The sequence below is a fragment of the Triplophysa dalaica genome, chromosome 17 (assembly GCF_015846415.1).
Source record: "Triplophysa dalaica isolate WHDGS20190420 chromosome 17, ASM1584641v1, whole genome shotgun sequence".
NCBI lineage: Eukaryota > Metazoa > Chordata > Actinopteri > Cypriniformes > Nemacheilidae > Triplophysa > Triplophysa dalaica.
In genome coordinates, this window is record NC_079558.1 from 4,913,406 (window position 1) to 4,929,691 (window position 16,286).

Here is a 16,286-nt window from a genome sequence, read left to right on the forward strand (position 1 = left end):
CATCGTTTAAAATGCCACGGCCTACATGAGCATTGTTTCTGACCATGTCCATCCCTTTATGACCACCATGTACCCATCCTCTGATGGCTACTTCCAGCAGGATAATGCACCATGTCACAAAGCTCGAATCATTTCAAATTGGTTTCTTGAACACGACAATGAGTTCACTGTACTAAAATGGCCCCCGCAGTCACCAGATCTCAACCCAATAGAGAATCTTTGAGATGTGGTGGAACGGGAGCTTCGTGCATCCCACATCTCCATCAACTGCAAGATGCTATCCTATCAATATGGGCCAACATTTCTAAAGAATGCTTTCAGCACCTTGTTGAATCAATGCCACGTAGAATTAAGGCAGTTCTGAAGGCGAAAGGGGGTCAAACACAGTATAAGTATGGTGTTCCTAATAATCCTTTAGGTGAGTGTAGAGCTAAATAACACAGAAGCCTAAATATATGTGATAGCGTTTATATTAAATCTAATGTAATCAAATGTAATCAGAGATAATGGAAAAAAACATTTTAAACCACATTAAATAAGCCACAGAAATAGCAATTTACACGTATAATACCCGCACACCTGTTTCAGAGGAACCATGGTTATCACATGTACAATGTTTCAATGGCAAAAACATAATTTCCCACAACCAAACGTTCGGTAAACCTAAAAAAAAAGAAAGATATGTTTCCCACAAAGGGAGGAATCTTTTACCAGAAACTCCACCTCCCTCAGAGCTCTCAAAAATCTTCTGTCTAACTAACATCTTGACAAGCACATTTGGAATGCAGAATATCTTTACGGAGGACACATTTTAACTGAAGGTAATGCATTTATAATGTGTAGCATTATAACTATAGTGTAGATTTCATAAATGTATCACTAGTGATATTTCAATGCAAAAAATGTCTATAGTTTACTACTGCCAAAGTGCAAAACAGCTTTCAGTTTAGAATAACTCATGTTAGACAAATAGAAAAACAGTTATTATTATCTAAATGCAGAAGAAAAGATTTTGTACATTTGCTGTTGTTATCATTGTTGTGATTCAGGATCACTTTGCTGCTTCGTGTAGAGCTGTAAAATAAGGCTCTCACATTTCTCACATTTTGTAACTTTGAAAAGAGATATATTTATGTAAAATACCTCCATTGCTGCTATTTGTTTTGCATATTCTCATACATCAGTCATTTTCCCTTTGTATGATGTGTGTTATGGAATCCAGTCTGCCAACATCTATCAATACATCTATCAACACAATGTAACTAATTGCATTTTATTTATCCAGTTTAGTATCATAATACAAAGATGTCCAGCAGATATCCAGGTATGTTTGGAATCTACGTCAACATTATAGAACTGAAACCAAAATAATCTGTTTCATAAAAGAAGAATGTTCACAAGTGAAATTGAGGAAACTTGTAACCAGTGTTAACTTCTGGTTGGTTACTTTTCTTAAAAAGATTCAAATGCTACATTTTACCATGAAGCAGAAGAAGAACTGTACTCTGGCTACCTGTTCAAGTCTCCTCCTACTGGCTTATTAAGAAACATGGTATTATATTCCCCTGACACAAATGTGCACCAGATTTAATGAGGTCATGGGTCTCTAAACCGTTTTATATATCCATTGCAGAAATCATGGAAGCGTCGCTTTTTTGTGCTAACCAAGACAGGTGACAGCACTCACATGTTAAATTATTACCGAAGTGATGAGAAGGACTCACTTATAAAATCCATAGATGTTTCCACGTAAGGAAAATTTACACTTTTTAGATTTCAAAGCATTTTTTATGTGTACATAAATGAGGAGTCTGTTTCCAAAATGAGGTAACTCTGTTTTTCAATAATCATGTTTTTACCGTGCATTCCAATTAATATCAATCAAACAGCAAATGGTTTGTCCTGATTTAAGCTATCATATAACATAAACTATAATAAACATCATAAAACACAATGAAATCATGATTTTTGAAAAAATGATAAAACTGAGTTTGGAATTTTGGAAACTAGCTCTTCAAATATATTATATATAATTTTTATCTAGCATCACAAAGCTTCTGAATGCTTGCCCTACGACGCATCCTGCCCATGAATGGATCTGTAAAACCTTCAAGTGCTCTTCATGCTGTGTGCTGTTGATGAACACAGAAAATCCTAAAGAGAAGATCCACAGAGAGTATTTCCTCATAGGAGAAAACAGGTTTACTATGACTGCACATTTTTAAAACAACTGCAAAGTAGACTGAAAGAACAGAAATTATAAGACTCTATAAGATTGTGTTCTAAAGTGACCAATTTTTGCATTGATGGTTGTGTTAACTTTTTAGTGTCATATTTGATTTTACTATATCATTTTATTTTGATGCCATCAGTGCTGTGGCAGATGGATGGTACACTGCCTTACTCCAGTTGCAGAAGGTAAAACATTTCACTTTCAGTAATCTGTCAATTATTTATTATTCAGAAATATACCATTTAGGATATCTAGAAATGTTTCTTTTCGGCGAATAAAAATAGCAATTTGGGACATGAACCACAAAACAATTCCGGAGAGGTAGCGTGTCTAGAAAAATCTTCATGATCCAACAAATGTGGATTATTTCGTCCTCTCGTATAAAAACGTACATTTTTCATATAAATACCATAAAGACTCTCATACATCATTCTTCACAGCAACCCAGATATTTCATACATCCCGCTCCACTGAACATGAATGACCCTAAATCTTCTCACTACAACTCACATGACATTGAACAGGTACGCATTGATAATTTGTGCTAGCTAAAGACTTCATTATAATCACAAGTCCGAATAAGTTCCCATAACTACCCTAAATTCTTTGTGAGTTTCATGGTGTGTCTCAATAACTGTAGAATGGAGGTAACCGTGTACCCCCACTGCCTCCAAAGAGGGGGTCTGCACCTGCAGATGTTGAAATGAAATACAATGAATGTCACCAGCCATCCAGCCCATCTGCATTAGAGGTTTGCGTAGTCACACTTAAAAACACATACACAAACATTTCAAATGAATCATTATAAAACACAAACTGTTTAATGGATTTAGATGAAACTGGATGATTCAGTAGGGGAATGCAGTCCTGAATTGTCATCAAGGTATGAGGAATTTACAAACACTACACACAACTGAATATGTTTTATAGTTTAACGTAAAAGGACATTTTTTTTCATTGTTTATTTACCCTTATGTCATTAAAACCTGTATAGCTATGATTCAGTGATTTGTTTTCCTCTAAAGTGAAAGTGCTGCTCCTAATGAAGAAAGTCTTTTGGATTGCGTGACAAAAGCTTTTGATGACCTAAGGACACAGCCACTAAGGTAAAAATGACTTCTTATGAACATTGCATGATGTTATGTGTCATATTGTAATGATCTATATGTAAATTACTATATGCATTAAAAAAGAGACAGATGCAAATTTCAGATTTGTCACATGTGAGCTCAGTCATTGAGTAATTGTATCATTGTTCATATTAAAGTAACATGTCAGCTGTTCTGCTGAATACGATAAAGGAGGTCGCACTTTATTTTTACGGTCCTGTTTCCCTTGTACATACAGTGTTGTTATTACAGTAAATATAATAATTGGATAATAATTAGGTACTTACCCTTGACCCTACCCATAAGCTTATACCATGTAGTTACCTTATTCTACCCAGTACTTTCTCAGGTAAGTACAGTATAAGTACACTATAGATACACGTACTGTAAAATAAAGTGCAACCAGGGGGGGTTTAAGCCTCAGAATGAACAAATTTAAAAACTCTCTCTACCAAGATACATTTCTACCTTATCAGTATGAAGTTACATTGAGGGACTTCAAAAGAAAACAAATAGCCAATTCCGTGAAAATGTCAACCTTACCATGAAAAAATAAATTTTTACTTTCGTAACAGCGCAGATATTAACATTTGGTGGTATAAATACCCATGTGAGATCTCTCTTCAAATTTGTAAAGCATTTGTTTTATTTTTAGTGCATGTTTTTTCATAGTCAGGTAATTTTCAGGATTGTCACATCCATAACGCCACATATTCCTCATTAATGGACACATGAAAATAAAAAACTATTTGATGTTCTATAAAGAGGCATCCCTTCATCATTAGTTGGGTATTATTGCTTTAGTATTGTGCATTTTATTTAACCGAAATCCTACAAAGTTTGTCGTCATCCCAAAAAACAACTCCTTCTTTTGTCACATCCATAACGCATGTTTATTTCCCTTTTTTTAATTAGAAAATTTGTTCATAGACTGAAATGTTTATGTTAAGACTCTATCAACAAGTGTATAGTAAAATCTAAACAGATTGTTCAATATATTTGTAACAAATTCAATCTCTGAGCATTTTTATGACACATCCATAACACAAAATGTCACGTCCATAATGTTGGAATTGTCCAAATGCCTCAAATTATTTCCTTGCCCTTATTAAAACAGTGTCATCTGTTTATCTGTCAATTAACTTTACTTTTAAAATAATAATTCAATGATTTATTCTCCAGCGAGAAGCACACCCCTGTTGAGAAGGAGATCTGCTTGAGTCTTAAAGATCTGAAAGGCGTTATCTTCACAGACGAAGCAGGAAGACCACGGTACAAGTCACACAGATCCATCAACATGACTTGGGTTCCATGTTTGTTTTTGTTTCTTACCTTTTCTCCTCTCCTCCTATTTCTCTCCAGTGTGTCTGAATGTAGACAGATTGAGACCACATGTCTATTCCATAAGGGGGATCAGATCCTAGCTGTCAATGACCTGCTAACATACACAGTGGAAGACATACAGTTGTTTTTAAGAAAGCTTAACAAACATGAGGTATTCATAAATAAAAATGCTTTGCAGTCAAAGATGTGCACTGTGACACTTGTTTAACCTATTCTTTTCTGCCTCGTCCTAGGTTAAACTGACCGTCCTACGCCACCCAGACTCCTTTCCACTATGATCATACATACTGAAGACAGAAATGACCTAATCGCATTTTTGCTACCTCTCTCTATTTTGTCATCAGTTGTTTTTGTAAAAATGTTCATGTTTACCTGTATGACTGGTAAAGATGACACTTATATTTGATAAGTTGTTAGGGAGGTACCTTGTGATGTCCTGGTATGGGAAGATGGGTATTCAAATTTTGACAGACAACGGACATCTTAAAGGGATAGTTCACCCAGAAATTTTAAATCTGTCATCATTTACTTATTCTCTTGTAATTTTAAACCTGTATGACTTTCATTTTTCTGCAGATCACCAAAGAAGATATGTTGAAGAATGTTGTTAACCGAACAACAGCGGTACCCCTTCACTACTATTATATGGACCGCCGGTGTTCGGTTACCCACATTCTTTAAAACATCAATTTTTTTGTTCTACAGAAGAAAACGTCAAACATGTTTGAAATTACAAGCAAATTATTACATAATTTATATATACACAGAGATTGTGGCAGTTCAGATGTCAGTTCTATGTATTGACCCACTGCAACATTTTCTACAGTTCAACCACCAGGTGGCGATTTGATCTTGTTCTTATTCATCTCGAGCTTCTTGAGCCACAACAAATTGTTTTTGTCACCAATTATTTTTGCAATTACATGGGCTTTTGGAGGCTGGGGAGGTATTTTGGGTTGTTTTGTATAAACTTACAGGTGCATCCTACAGATCTTGAACTACAGATAAAATGCTGGAACATCTTTTATTTTGGTTGGTGGTTTTATTTTTTTGATGTTTGATTGCATGAAATATACAATTAATTTCAATAATTCATAAAATAACACAAAATCTCTGGCCCTCCTGCATCCTGCATCTTGGGGCCCCCAGTTTGAGAACAACTGGTCTAAAGACATGTTAGAACAGCTAGGATTACTATTTTTGTTTTAAATAACCATTGAAACAAGTTTGTAAACCAGATCAAATTTAATACAAATAAATACATAAAAAGTCACAAAGCAGTGTTAAAACCGTGCCTCCTAAAACGAGAGGACATATGTGGTCCATTTCTGCATTATTCACTGACAAGGTAGAAAACAGAAAGAGAAGTCATTAGAGGGAATGGCAACATCCTAAACCGTAGTACAATCAGCACTTAAAGGACTGCAACTCCCATATTCTTCTAACCATCTTTTCAGACATGGTCTACAGCTCAAATAAATCCATGAAGCCACTGTTTGACTGTCTGGTCAAAGCTTTAATTGTGAAGGTCAGTTTTCTTCATGTATTATTCCAGCCTGGTTATCTCAGAGTATTCTTGGTTCTGTCTGCCACTCATGAAAGTAGCTCTCCATTGCTTTCCTGCTCTTCCAGCTGCCCACGTTTACTGTAGGGATGATCTTTTTAGGTCGCAGCCACTGCACAAAACGCTTCAACTCCAGATAACTGCTGTGCTCGCTGTAGGGAATACCTGAAACAGATGAGTGTAGAGTAGAAATGCATCTCTTAAAACCTTTGAGAAGATGAGAAAAATATTTAGCCATTATTATTTTTGAAAAGATACATAGTTTGTTTGTAGGATATGTAGGATTAGTGGTTCTCAAACTTTTCAGAGCAAGTACCACATCTAATAAAATTAGAAAATGTAAAATTAACTTACTCACTGCCATAGAAAATCACATACCAAAAGTACAGCAGTCAATCTTTACCTGCCCAACAATTCAATACCTTTCTTCTCAACTTCATAATGAATTTGGATGCATTTTGGATATAAACTAACACAAGAGTGTTCGCTGGCAGTATGCAGAACAATTTTAATCAAAATAATTTACAAAATCCATTTATATTGCCTTCACAAATTTAAGCACCTTTCTCCTTTTCAAGCAATGGAAAACTGTGGGTCCTGAAAAACCCTTGAAACCATGGGTTCTGGAAAACTTTTAAAATCTAAAAGCCCTGGAAAACCGAAAGTCCTTGAAAACCATTAAAACCGATAGTCATGGAAAACCATTAAAACCGAAAGTCCTTGAAAACCATTAAAACCGATAGTCATGGAAAACCATTAAAACCGAAAGTCATTGAAAACCATTAAAACCGATAGTCATGGAAAACCATTAAAACCGAAAGTCCTTGAAAACAATTAAAACCGATAGTCATGGAAAACCATTAAAACCGAAAGTCCTGGAAAACCATTAAAACCGATAGTCATGTAAAACCATTACAACCGAAAGTCCTGGAAAACCCTTGCAAACCGAAAGTCTCTTTTGGGGGTGCTTGTCTGAAGTTTAAAATCTTTGGTGTACCCGTAAGCCAATCACATAACATTTGGTTATGGCGTTTTGTTATGGCGCTGCAAAACCATCGAGCAAAATGTGAAGATGGCTGCAAACGACCTTTTCAGATTATGTGAAGTAAATTTATTCATCCATGGTACAATCAGTGCATCTAACTACTATTTGACAGTAAAGACAATCAAGAAAATATTTGCAGCCAATTGTCAAAGTTAGGATAAGTTCTTTAAAACACTCATTTATAGTCTTTCGGAAATGCTGCAAGTTAATTGCAATATTGCAGTATGATATGGCAATATTCAAGGACTGGAAATAAAAGGAGACACTGAACTGTCAAAGGGTGCCAGTTCGAGCTTGACAGATAAAAGAGGCCGAGATACACCCTCTAAAACTCCAAGGACCATAAAAAAGCAGAGGAAGGCAATGAACTTGCCATCACGGAGCAGTGCCAACGAGGTGGGTTAAATCCTAATTATTGCCTTGCCGGACTTTGGCCTCCTTAGTTTCTCGCTGACGATCGGTAAAAGTTGATACAGTTGAACATCATCTCCATTTCTCACGCTGTCGTTTAAATACAATCTTAAATTCGGTGCTTAGCGTTATGGCTCTCAGCCAGCTCTCTGTTCGCTGGTTGGACGGCTGGTAAGAAGCCGGAGATAATCTGGGAGATTGTTTGCTATATCAGACCGAGTACAGAAGCGAAAAGAAATTTAGCGGATGTACGAAGTTTGAAGTAGTCAAGCTAGGAAAGCCCTCGAAACCCATTGAAAGTCCTGGAAAACCCTTGAAAAACGAAAGTCCTGGAAAGCCCTGGAAAACCGATAGTCCTAGAAAACCTTGGGTCCTGGAAAACCTTAGAAAATTCTTATAAATTCTAATACTATTATCTAAGCACTTTTCCTCTGTGTGGCAGTCCTGTAAAGCCCTTGAAGACAGTCATACTGTTTTCCAATACACTTGAAAGTGAAACAGCCATATTTATGAGGAGATACTTGAAACTAAAACTAAAATAGGTACAAAGTGGTTTTACATGACCATATTTCACAGTATCTCTGATATTGACAATCAAATTGCTCGTTACTATAATAACCAGATGCTTAACCTCCATTTATCAGCATAGTTCCCAATTACATTCAGCATGTTGGACCAACTATCTGAGTACTGAACAGATGTGCATATACAAATCTATAAGGCCATACATCAGTTAAAGTCCTGATTCCATGGCCCTTGAAAACAATCATCAAAACATTATTTCCTTCCGCAAAAAACTTTAATCCAATGCTACAACTATATTATCTGAAGCCAACTGTGTCTGTGTAAAGACCTAAAGTAACAAGCATACATTTTCCCATGTTGGATGTCTCAGATTGCAGTGGAGTCTGTAAAATGAGATGCACTGTTGCCTGAGGCAGGTCCTGACTCCTCTGCACTCCGCTGATATTGGGAAATTGAAGCCATGGCCTTGCAAAACCCAAATCTTGAGTTTTCTCAGGGTCAAATCACATTTGCTGATTCTGATAATAAAGACAGTGCTGTGCTTTGACTTAAACGACATTCAGCATTTCTAACAACTGCAGGAAGGGAAGAAAAATCGATATAATGCAATTATATTCCACACACAGAAGCGTATGAGTGAAGCTATTCAGCATAATCGAATCAGTGCCACGGATTGACAAGACTACGTTATTTTACACTTATTTAATTTAATGGAAAGTAATAAGCTTTAAGATCTCATTAAGGAAGAGACGGTGTGACAGATATCAATAAAATACAACATGTCTAGTCCATTTTGTCTTGTCGGTACAGGCCTAACCTTTAAGCAGAATAGAAGAAACCTATTAAATTGCCATAAAACTGTCTGTCATACATGCAAGTAAATGGTGCACAACCGTAATGTGTTTTTTATTTTCTTTTAATGTCTTATTTCCATTTTCATTGAAGAGCATGACAAAAATACTCCTTATTTTGCCCGCTGACGTCACCAGACAAAACGGTGTATTTTTGTACTCCTGCAAAATCAAAATGCAAATACAATATTACGAAAAAACATAATTTGGCAACAACATCAGCTTGGCTTGATTGTAATTGTTTTTCATCCTAGCAATCTAAGTTTGGTTTTAAAGTGTAAATGCCCCACTTTCAGCTCCTGCACTGCCGAATAGACATCCATCAGCAGGAAAAAAAAAAGACATTTTCTTTTCTAAAAATATTGCAAGTAAACAAAGACCTACATGTGAGATGTGAGCGCTTATGAAAAAGTTTTTCATATACTTTACTTTCAACTCTTGCATTAAATGAATAAAAAAAATAAAAAAATAAAAAATACTAAGTCTGTGTATGGAAGGTTTGTTGTGAAGCCGAGACATACCATAAATACTGATGTTGCCCTGGGACTGAGGCTGTATGTCTTCCACTCTCACAGTCTGCTTGAAGGTCCATCCTGTGGGCTTAAAGGCCACGAGCTGGTCATACTTCCTTGAGAACTTCTTTAAGTGTGTCCGCAAATTCTGTAAGGTGAACAATGGGAAGTGAAAACAAAAATCTGATCAATTATATGATAAAACCCCCAAAATGAATATCCATGTCATGAAAATATTTATGTTAATACCTCTCAATGCTCATTTTATGACTAAATAGCAACAATGGAAGTTAAGGGTGGGAGAATTTTTTTTTTTCAAATATGAATCGCGATTCAGTCTTCTAGCGATTCAAATCGATTCACAAATTAAAAAAAGTCTTTTTTCTTTTCTTTTTTCTTTTTTTAAGTAAATATAATAACGTGATGTCATCGGAACAAAAATGGCGGAAATCAACCGAGAGAGAGGTGCAGCACCCGGTCCAGTTCAAAAACGCAGACCTCACAGAGATACAGTGGAGCATATACGAGCAGTAGAGAAAGAAAAAAACATTCAGCCCAGTTGTACTTAATTTCAATATAACTAAATCCATTTCAGGATGGTCTTTCTCTGCATAAACTCTGAGCAGTGAGCGGCAGGGAGAAACAGCTCGTTCAATTCATCACGTAATGACGTTTTCTGTATTCTAATTAGTAAGTCAAGAATCGATTCGATTCAGAATCGTCACCCTAAGAATCGATTCTGAATCAATCGTGAGGGACCAAACGATTCCCACCCCTAGTGGAAGTATTCTTATAATACATTTGTGTTGATGTGGGAAAATGGCAAAGGTTTACTTTGTTGTAAAATTGTTGAGTCAGATTCGGTTGACTCCTCCACATCCATTTTCAGTAATAAAGTCTGCAACCTACCTTTATTGGCATAATGCAATTAATCTGATAAATAAAATAAAGGTCTAGACCTTTATTTTAAGTGGCACTATCATTGTACATGCCACAATGTAGTCGCCACAATCAAGACTTCTTGACAATATACATAATGACTTCTCACAATGTCGTAGGACAAAAAAACTGCGCAATTTACAATTAACCTTGCGATTTTTTGTTCCCCCTTGTCATGGGCATTTAAACACATTGCTCATTGGGAACAGTTCCCACATTGACATAAATCAACATCAACATTGGCACAAGTGAGAAAAGTTGCTTTTAATGGTTGAGGGCTCAGTTGTGTACCTCATCTTTATGATCTGCATCTGTCTCATTAAAATTTATTTTCAGTCGGACTCAATCAGCACAGCCGCTGCCAGAACTACTGCGCTGGCACTCAGTCTAGGTAATTAGAGTTTAAATTTTTCCTCCCAAATTAGCATAAATGCGCTGTCAAGGAAAATTAAAGATAACGGAAAACGCTGCATGAATATTAAAATCTAAACCGAAGTAAACACCCTCGTTGATTGTGTTTAGCATAACCAGGTATTTTTATACGCTTATGAACTGCACAGCAGCACAAACATTGTGAAAGGTAAAATAAACGCTTTTCTTAATTTTGGATTGACAACGTTTTTATTTAGTGAAACTCAACTCACTTTGAAATTAAGCTGCATCATAGGAAGCACGTGCACTTGAGCCGCCTGCCAGTCTGTCGTAATGCGCTGACCAATCTGCTCAGACTCCAGACAGCACATGGTGTTATACTTGTCCCTGGACAAACACACCTTAGAGCCCAACACCTCCGACACAGCTAGAGGAACAGAAGAGACAGGTATAGAAACGTTTATTAGGGATGCACAAACAGCCATGACTGAGGGATGTGCATGTAAGCAAATTGTGCATTATTTGCACATCATAGTGATTTTTGTGTCAAACTTATGGATATATGTGCAGTCTTCTTAATCTAAAACAAATTCCTTCAGATTCAGTGTGATGCATGAAGGTAAGATGGGGCAGAAGTAAACGTATTTTCTACATTTAGAGATTCGCAATTTGTTGTTTGCACATGATGTCGGGCCACTGCGTGAAGTGCAGATGGAGGGCAGCAAGTGCCATAGGAATTCACTTATCACAAACACAAAATGCCTGCATTTGGCGTTGATGTTCAAATCGATCAAACCATGAAACCACAAGGTGTTCATATTGTGCAGCAAAAGTTTATGTTCATGAAGGGGGAACATGCAAGTATCGACTGAGAAACTGAGATAAAAGTGGTTTGTAAACCTGAATCTGCGGTATAGCGGCGCTGAGCCAGATAACTTTTTTGATACACTTAACTAGGATTAATGTATCTAAAGAATAGCCAGGTGAGCTAAAATTTATGTAAAGCCTCATAATAAATACTGGCTGCTGTTAAAAAAATTAGACTTTTATTAAACGGATAAAGTGATAAATCTTGTGTTAAGCGTTTCTCCCTTATAGAAATCCGTTATAAGGAAACAGCTTAACATATTGTAACAACGAGCACGTAAATTTCTATTAAACCTTAACTTTAATAAACACAACAAACTGAGAACATAAAACTTTTCAGTAATCATGTTTATGTTTGATTTCAGTGACAAACAATTTAATTTTATTTGGTTTTACATGGTCGTGGTTTTGGTACGTTACGCTATTTCCATACATTTTTTCGCCTTATCCATTTAATAAGGGCTGCATCAATATCTAACAATGTCTGTATTATTTTTATCTCTTCTCACTTATGAGACAACAGACATAAAATGGGACGCAGCTTTACAATTGAATAGGTGTAGGATAGAAAAAGGCTGCCGGCGAAGGTCCATTTGTGATTCAGACAGTGTGGAACAGAAAATCTATTTCCATGTTGGGACATCAAAGGTCATGTAAAAGCCTCATTCATGAGTCGTGTTCTTTAGAAAAGTAAAAACTTTCTTTTCAAGTGTGGATAGCAGCACAAACAAAGCAGCATTACTCACCCAGAAAGACCTTCTCTTTCCCTACTGCATAGGTGCCACATACTATAAGCGTACGAGGGTTTAGCGTGACCCATTCGAAGGCCGTGTTTACAGCAAAAGTGATGACTTCCTGTTGAGTGGGAAAGGTGTACTCTGGACTGCAATACCTATGGATGAAAAGTGTCTTAAAAATATTACAATTCTACTGTATACAAAAGGGTTCATACGTCTGTGATCCCTAGTGCAAGTCTGGCACTCTTTTTTAAATTCCTAAAACATTTTTCATTAAAATCTTAACAATGATATGAATTGCTCAATAGAAAAAGATGACGGAGAACATAAGAGTCCTTAGTATTGTATATTTCAAGGGCAAAGCACTTCAGTTTAAGAAGAAAAAGTCCTTTTAGTACAGAATAAGCAGAATACTCACGTTGTGTCTAGATAAAGACTTTGGATCCTGAGTCCCTGCAGCTCTGGGTAGCGCTCCATGGAGGGTTCAGCCCGGAAGTCACCTGTGTGGAGAACCGTCTGGCCATCTGGCAGCACAAACAGCAAAATGGCTGCCCCGGGACAGCTGGGGGGCAAAACAGCCAGAGTAATTAAAACCTTGATTATATTAGAGATGCAAAAAATTATAAAAAACTGTGTAGATATAAAGTAAAGCAATTACAAACAAGAGAAAACAGACGCCCAATATACTCACTGGTTAGCATCCAAGAAAGTGACCTTCACCCCTTGAACCGTACATTGTGTGTTCATTGGAAGAACATGAACATACTGCTCATCTACCTTCAGCTTGCTCTTCACCAGGTTACCCGTTATCTGCCATGATTTAAACCAGAACTGTGAAAAACAATCTACAACTGCAAATGAAAAACCTTATTTTCATGATTTGTCTTCTTCATTTGAGGGCAGAGAGCAATAAAGAGCGACTCCACACAATATATGAAGAGTTTAGTTCCAAAATTAGATAATCATGTTTTTTTTGTAAGTTAGCTGTATTGTTTTACTTATTATCAGTTATAATCAAAACAAACCAACTGCAGTTTAATTGATATTAATTGGAATGTACAATTAAAAACAAAAAAGAATTTTGGAACCAAACTCTTCATATAGAGCTATTCTGTGTTATGTGTTATGATATATAAGACAGACAGGCATACTTTGTTGCAGTAGATAGGAAAAACTGAGTTTTTCTTCAAGCCAATGTAGTGGTCTGAGTGGAAGTGGGTGAGAAAGTAGGCTGTGACACCTTCAACAAGCCCATACTGAAAGGCATCCACAACAAAACCAGTTCCTGAAAAGACAGTATATAATATAACAGTCACCAAACGACTTTGGACCACTACACTGTCCCCCAAACAAAATTATATTAAAAAAGTTATTCTCATATATTTTACTTGCGTAAACTGATCAAATGAACACAATCTGCTGTAGTTTATATTTAAAATGTAGTTGCTTACGTAAAATAACAACAAGTAGGTCAAAACAAAAGCATGAAACTTCAGATTAAAGCGATTCACAAACCAGGTATTTTCTTGTAGAACGGACAGCGCTTGTGCACCTCAGGATCTCCATCTGTCGCTTTTTCCCGGTTCCATCTTTTCCACCCCGCTGCCCTCCCTCCTCTTCCTCCTTCTGTTTGCGTGGGTTGAGCTGTGCCATCTTCTGCAGCAGGAGAGACGTTGGAAACTTCGTTCTTCCTATGGCGCCCACCCGCTCGCTTTGCATCTTGGCCATTAGCTTCTACAATCCTCGCTTTTCTAGATCCTTGCTGGTCAGCTTCCTTACCATCCACTTCCTCAACAGCCTTGCTTCGAGTCAAAGGCTTCAGGCCGAAAAACACCCCAATGTCCGTTTGCTTTAATCCAGAGGGACCTCCTCTAGTCTGGGTTCTCCTTGGAGCCATGGAAAGCATCTTCTGGGTATTAGATAGTGGTGTCTGACTGGAAAACAAATCTTGGCTAATATTAGCAGAGGTAGCTTCTGATCCCAAACTGTTGATGTGGGCAGGACTAGAAATGCGTTCTCGAAGGCACTCTAATACCAAGCTTTGGGGTGACTGAAGTTGGGTGTCTGTAGGTTTACTGTTTGCTGTTAACTGTTTCTCTACAGACTGAGAAAGAGGTCCATGTTGAGATTTTCCATCAGAAACAACTGTGAAACTGGAAGCGATTAGGTCATCTGGTGTTAATGAAGACTGAGATTTCAAACAGGAGTTTAATGAGTCATGTGGGCCAAGTTCCTGGCTGTTAGTCTCAAAGTGGTCCAGCATGTTTATGAACAGCTCATCATCATCACTGAACAATTTGAGAGAATCCTCATCACCATCTTCTCCATCAACCTCACGTTCATCACCATGTACAGTATCACCATGAAACAAAAGCTCTTTCTTTGTTTTTTGTGTTGCGTGCCCCTCATTAACACCTGGAAGTTCAGACAGTGGAGAGTAGGAGATATAATCATCATCATTAAATGCAGAGAACTCCTCTTTAACTTCAGTCTCTGGTTTAACTGGAGTGGAGCTTCTGACCTCCTGTGATGAACTCTGGGATTGAGATCTCTTGGTGGAAGAAGACCAGCCTTTCTTTTTCTTAATATCGTCAGTGTTAGGGGAGCGCAAGAGAAGCAAGGCATTGGTCTTGGTTGGAGTTTGCGTCAGGCTTTCACCAAGAGATGAACTTTGGCTGGAAAAGATGGATACGTTCACAGCGCTGTCCACAGAGCTCTCCGTACTAGACAAAGGAGCATCATTGCCAACAGACTTAAAGTCTGAGATAGCTTTAACTGTGCAGGTTTGAGTCGGCACTGTACTGACACTGTCATTCCGTGCTCGACTGTGAGCGAGGAGAGAGTGGCTGTACCTCTTGTAGTGACTGGGGATGGTGGACGTGCAGTGTAGACCATCTGGACATTCTGTAACAAGAAGAAATATTAGTTGTCATGCATTTAGAGTGATGATTGATGAAGAATAAAACAACAGTTCTTTGTTAAAGGTTATGGGTATCTCACAATTACTTCGATTAAACATAAACGAAAAGCATTACCTCTCGAGTCCTCGCCTGGGGTATCTAAGCATTCTGCAACATGCCATTGTTGGGACTGCACCACTAGGATGGAAAATGGCATCTGACAGACAGGACAGAAGCCCCCAGACTCGGCCTGTTTCTCCTGGGCATCTCTAGATCTCCCATGCTGCACATCCTGGGAGTTTGAGGCCTGTTCTTGGTCTGATGGAGTCTGTTGGTGTGAGCTTTCATTGGTTAGACAACCATCTCTATTTTGGCCTAAATCCGCACAGTTGTGCTCCGTGTTTATTTTTTGCGCTGATGATTTGCGCCGCTTTCCCCTTTTTGCCACACGTTCGTCAGAGATGTTGGATTTTCTCTTGGTCTTTTTAAGAGGTTTATAGTCCCATATGTCACTCTCAGACCGGCTCTGTGACATTTGTGAACGTTAATAAAACTCTCGGGTTTGTTTCGACAGAACGCGTTCATTTCTTTAGAATTAAAATCCACTGACGCATACAAACCGTGTCATGTTGAAACTCGCAAATACAGCTAAAAGTCGTCGAAACGATACATTTTGCCTTATTTAAACAAAACATGTTCATATGTAGTACCTGTTAAAAACAAACCGATGATTCTCTGGCTTACAGTTACCGCCACTGTTGAAAGTACAGCTATTTTAAATTCGGTTTGACGCTTTCCGCATGTTAAGTTACGTAAACATTTCGAGAATAAATACAGGGCCTTAAATTAAACATAATTAAAATCTATTAAATGTATG

General features: G+C 37.4%; 2 protein-coding genes across 2 annotated transcripts; one reads left to right on the forward strand and one right to left on the reverse strand.

Annotated features, from left to right (window-relative positions):
• Positions 1-726: 726 nt before the first annotated feature.
• On the forward strand, positions 727-5,711 carry plekhs1.1 (pleckstrin homology domain containing S1, tandem duplicate 1). The gene is made up of 13 exons (XM_056771640.1): positions 727-821; positions 1,286-1,324; positions 1,461-1,552; positions 1,634-1,749; positions 2,045-2,200; positions 2,373-2,418; positions 2,674-2,757; positions 2,874-2,984; positions 3,067-3,116; positions 3,259-3,339; positions 4,525-4,614; positions 4,705-4,837; positions 4,920-5,711. Exons 2-13 carry the CDS (start codon positions 1,306-1,308, stop codon positions 4,962-4,964), a joined length of 1,023 nt encoding a protein of 340 aa, XP_056627618.1. The 5' UTR covers positions 727-821; positions 1,286-1,305; the 3' UTR covers positions 4,965-5,711.
• A 201-nt stretch (positions 5,712-5,912) lies between these two features.
• Positions 5,913-16,166, reverse strand: dclre1a (DNA cross-link repair 1A (PSO2 homolog, S. cerevisiae)). Its single transcript, XM_056771639.1, has 9 exons — positions 15,545-16,166; positions 14,025-15,413; positions 13,661-13,794; positions 13,201-13,319; positions 12,928-13,071; positions 12,519-12,664; positions 11,178-11,332; positions 9,604-9,742; positions 5,913-6,415 (listed from the first exon to the last, which is right to left on the reverse strand). The coding sequence occupies exons 1-9, from the start codon at positions 15,942-15,944 to the stop codon at positions 6,252-6,254; spliced, it is 2,790 nt and encodes a 929-aa protein (XP_056627617.1). The 5' UTR covers positions 15,945-16,166; the 3' UTR covers positions 5,913-6,251.
• Between the last annotated feature and the right edge of the window lie 120 nt (positions 16,167-16,286).

Excerpts from the sequence above, each read along its gene's own strand:
- dclre1a (XM_056771639.1), bottom strand. The coding sequence starts at position 15,944 with ATGTCACAGAGCCGGTCTGAGAGTGACATATGGGACTATAAACCTCTT. Across the intron at positions 13,795-14,024 it reads GTTCTACAAGAAAATACCTG|GAACTGGTTTTGTTGTGGAT; the intron begins GTTTGTGAATCG and ends CTGTCTTTTCAG. Across the intron at positions 11,333-12,518 it reads GAAAGAGAAGGTCTTTCTGG|CTGTGTCGGAGGTGTTGGGC; the intron begins GTGAGTAATGCT and ends CTGTTCCTCTAG.
- plekhs1.1 (XM_056771640.1), top strand. Across the intron at positions 2,758-2,873 it reads ACTCACATGACATTGAACAG|AATGGAGGTAACCGTGTACC; the intron begins GTACGCATTGAT and ends CAATAACTGTAG. Across the intron at positions 2,985-3,066 it reads CCAGCCCATCTGCATTAGAG|ATGAAACTGGATGATTCAGT; the intron begins GTTTGCGTAGTC and ends TAATGGATTTAG.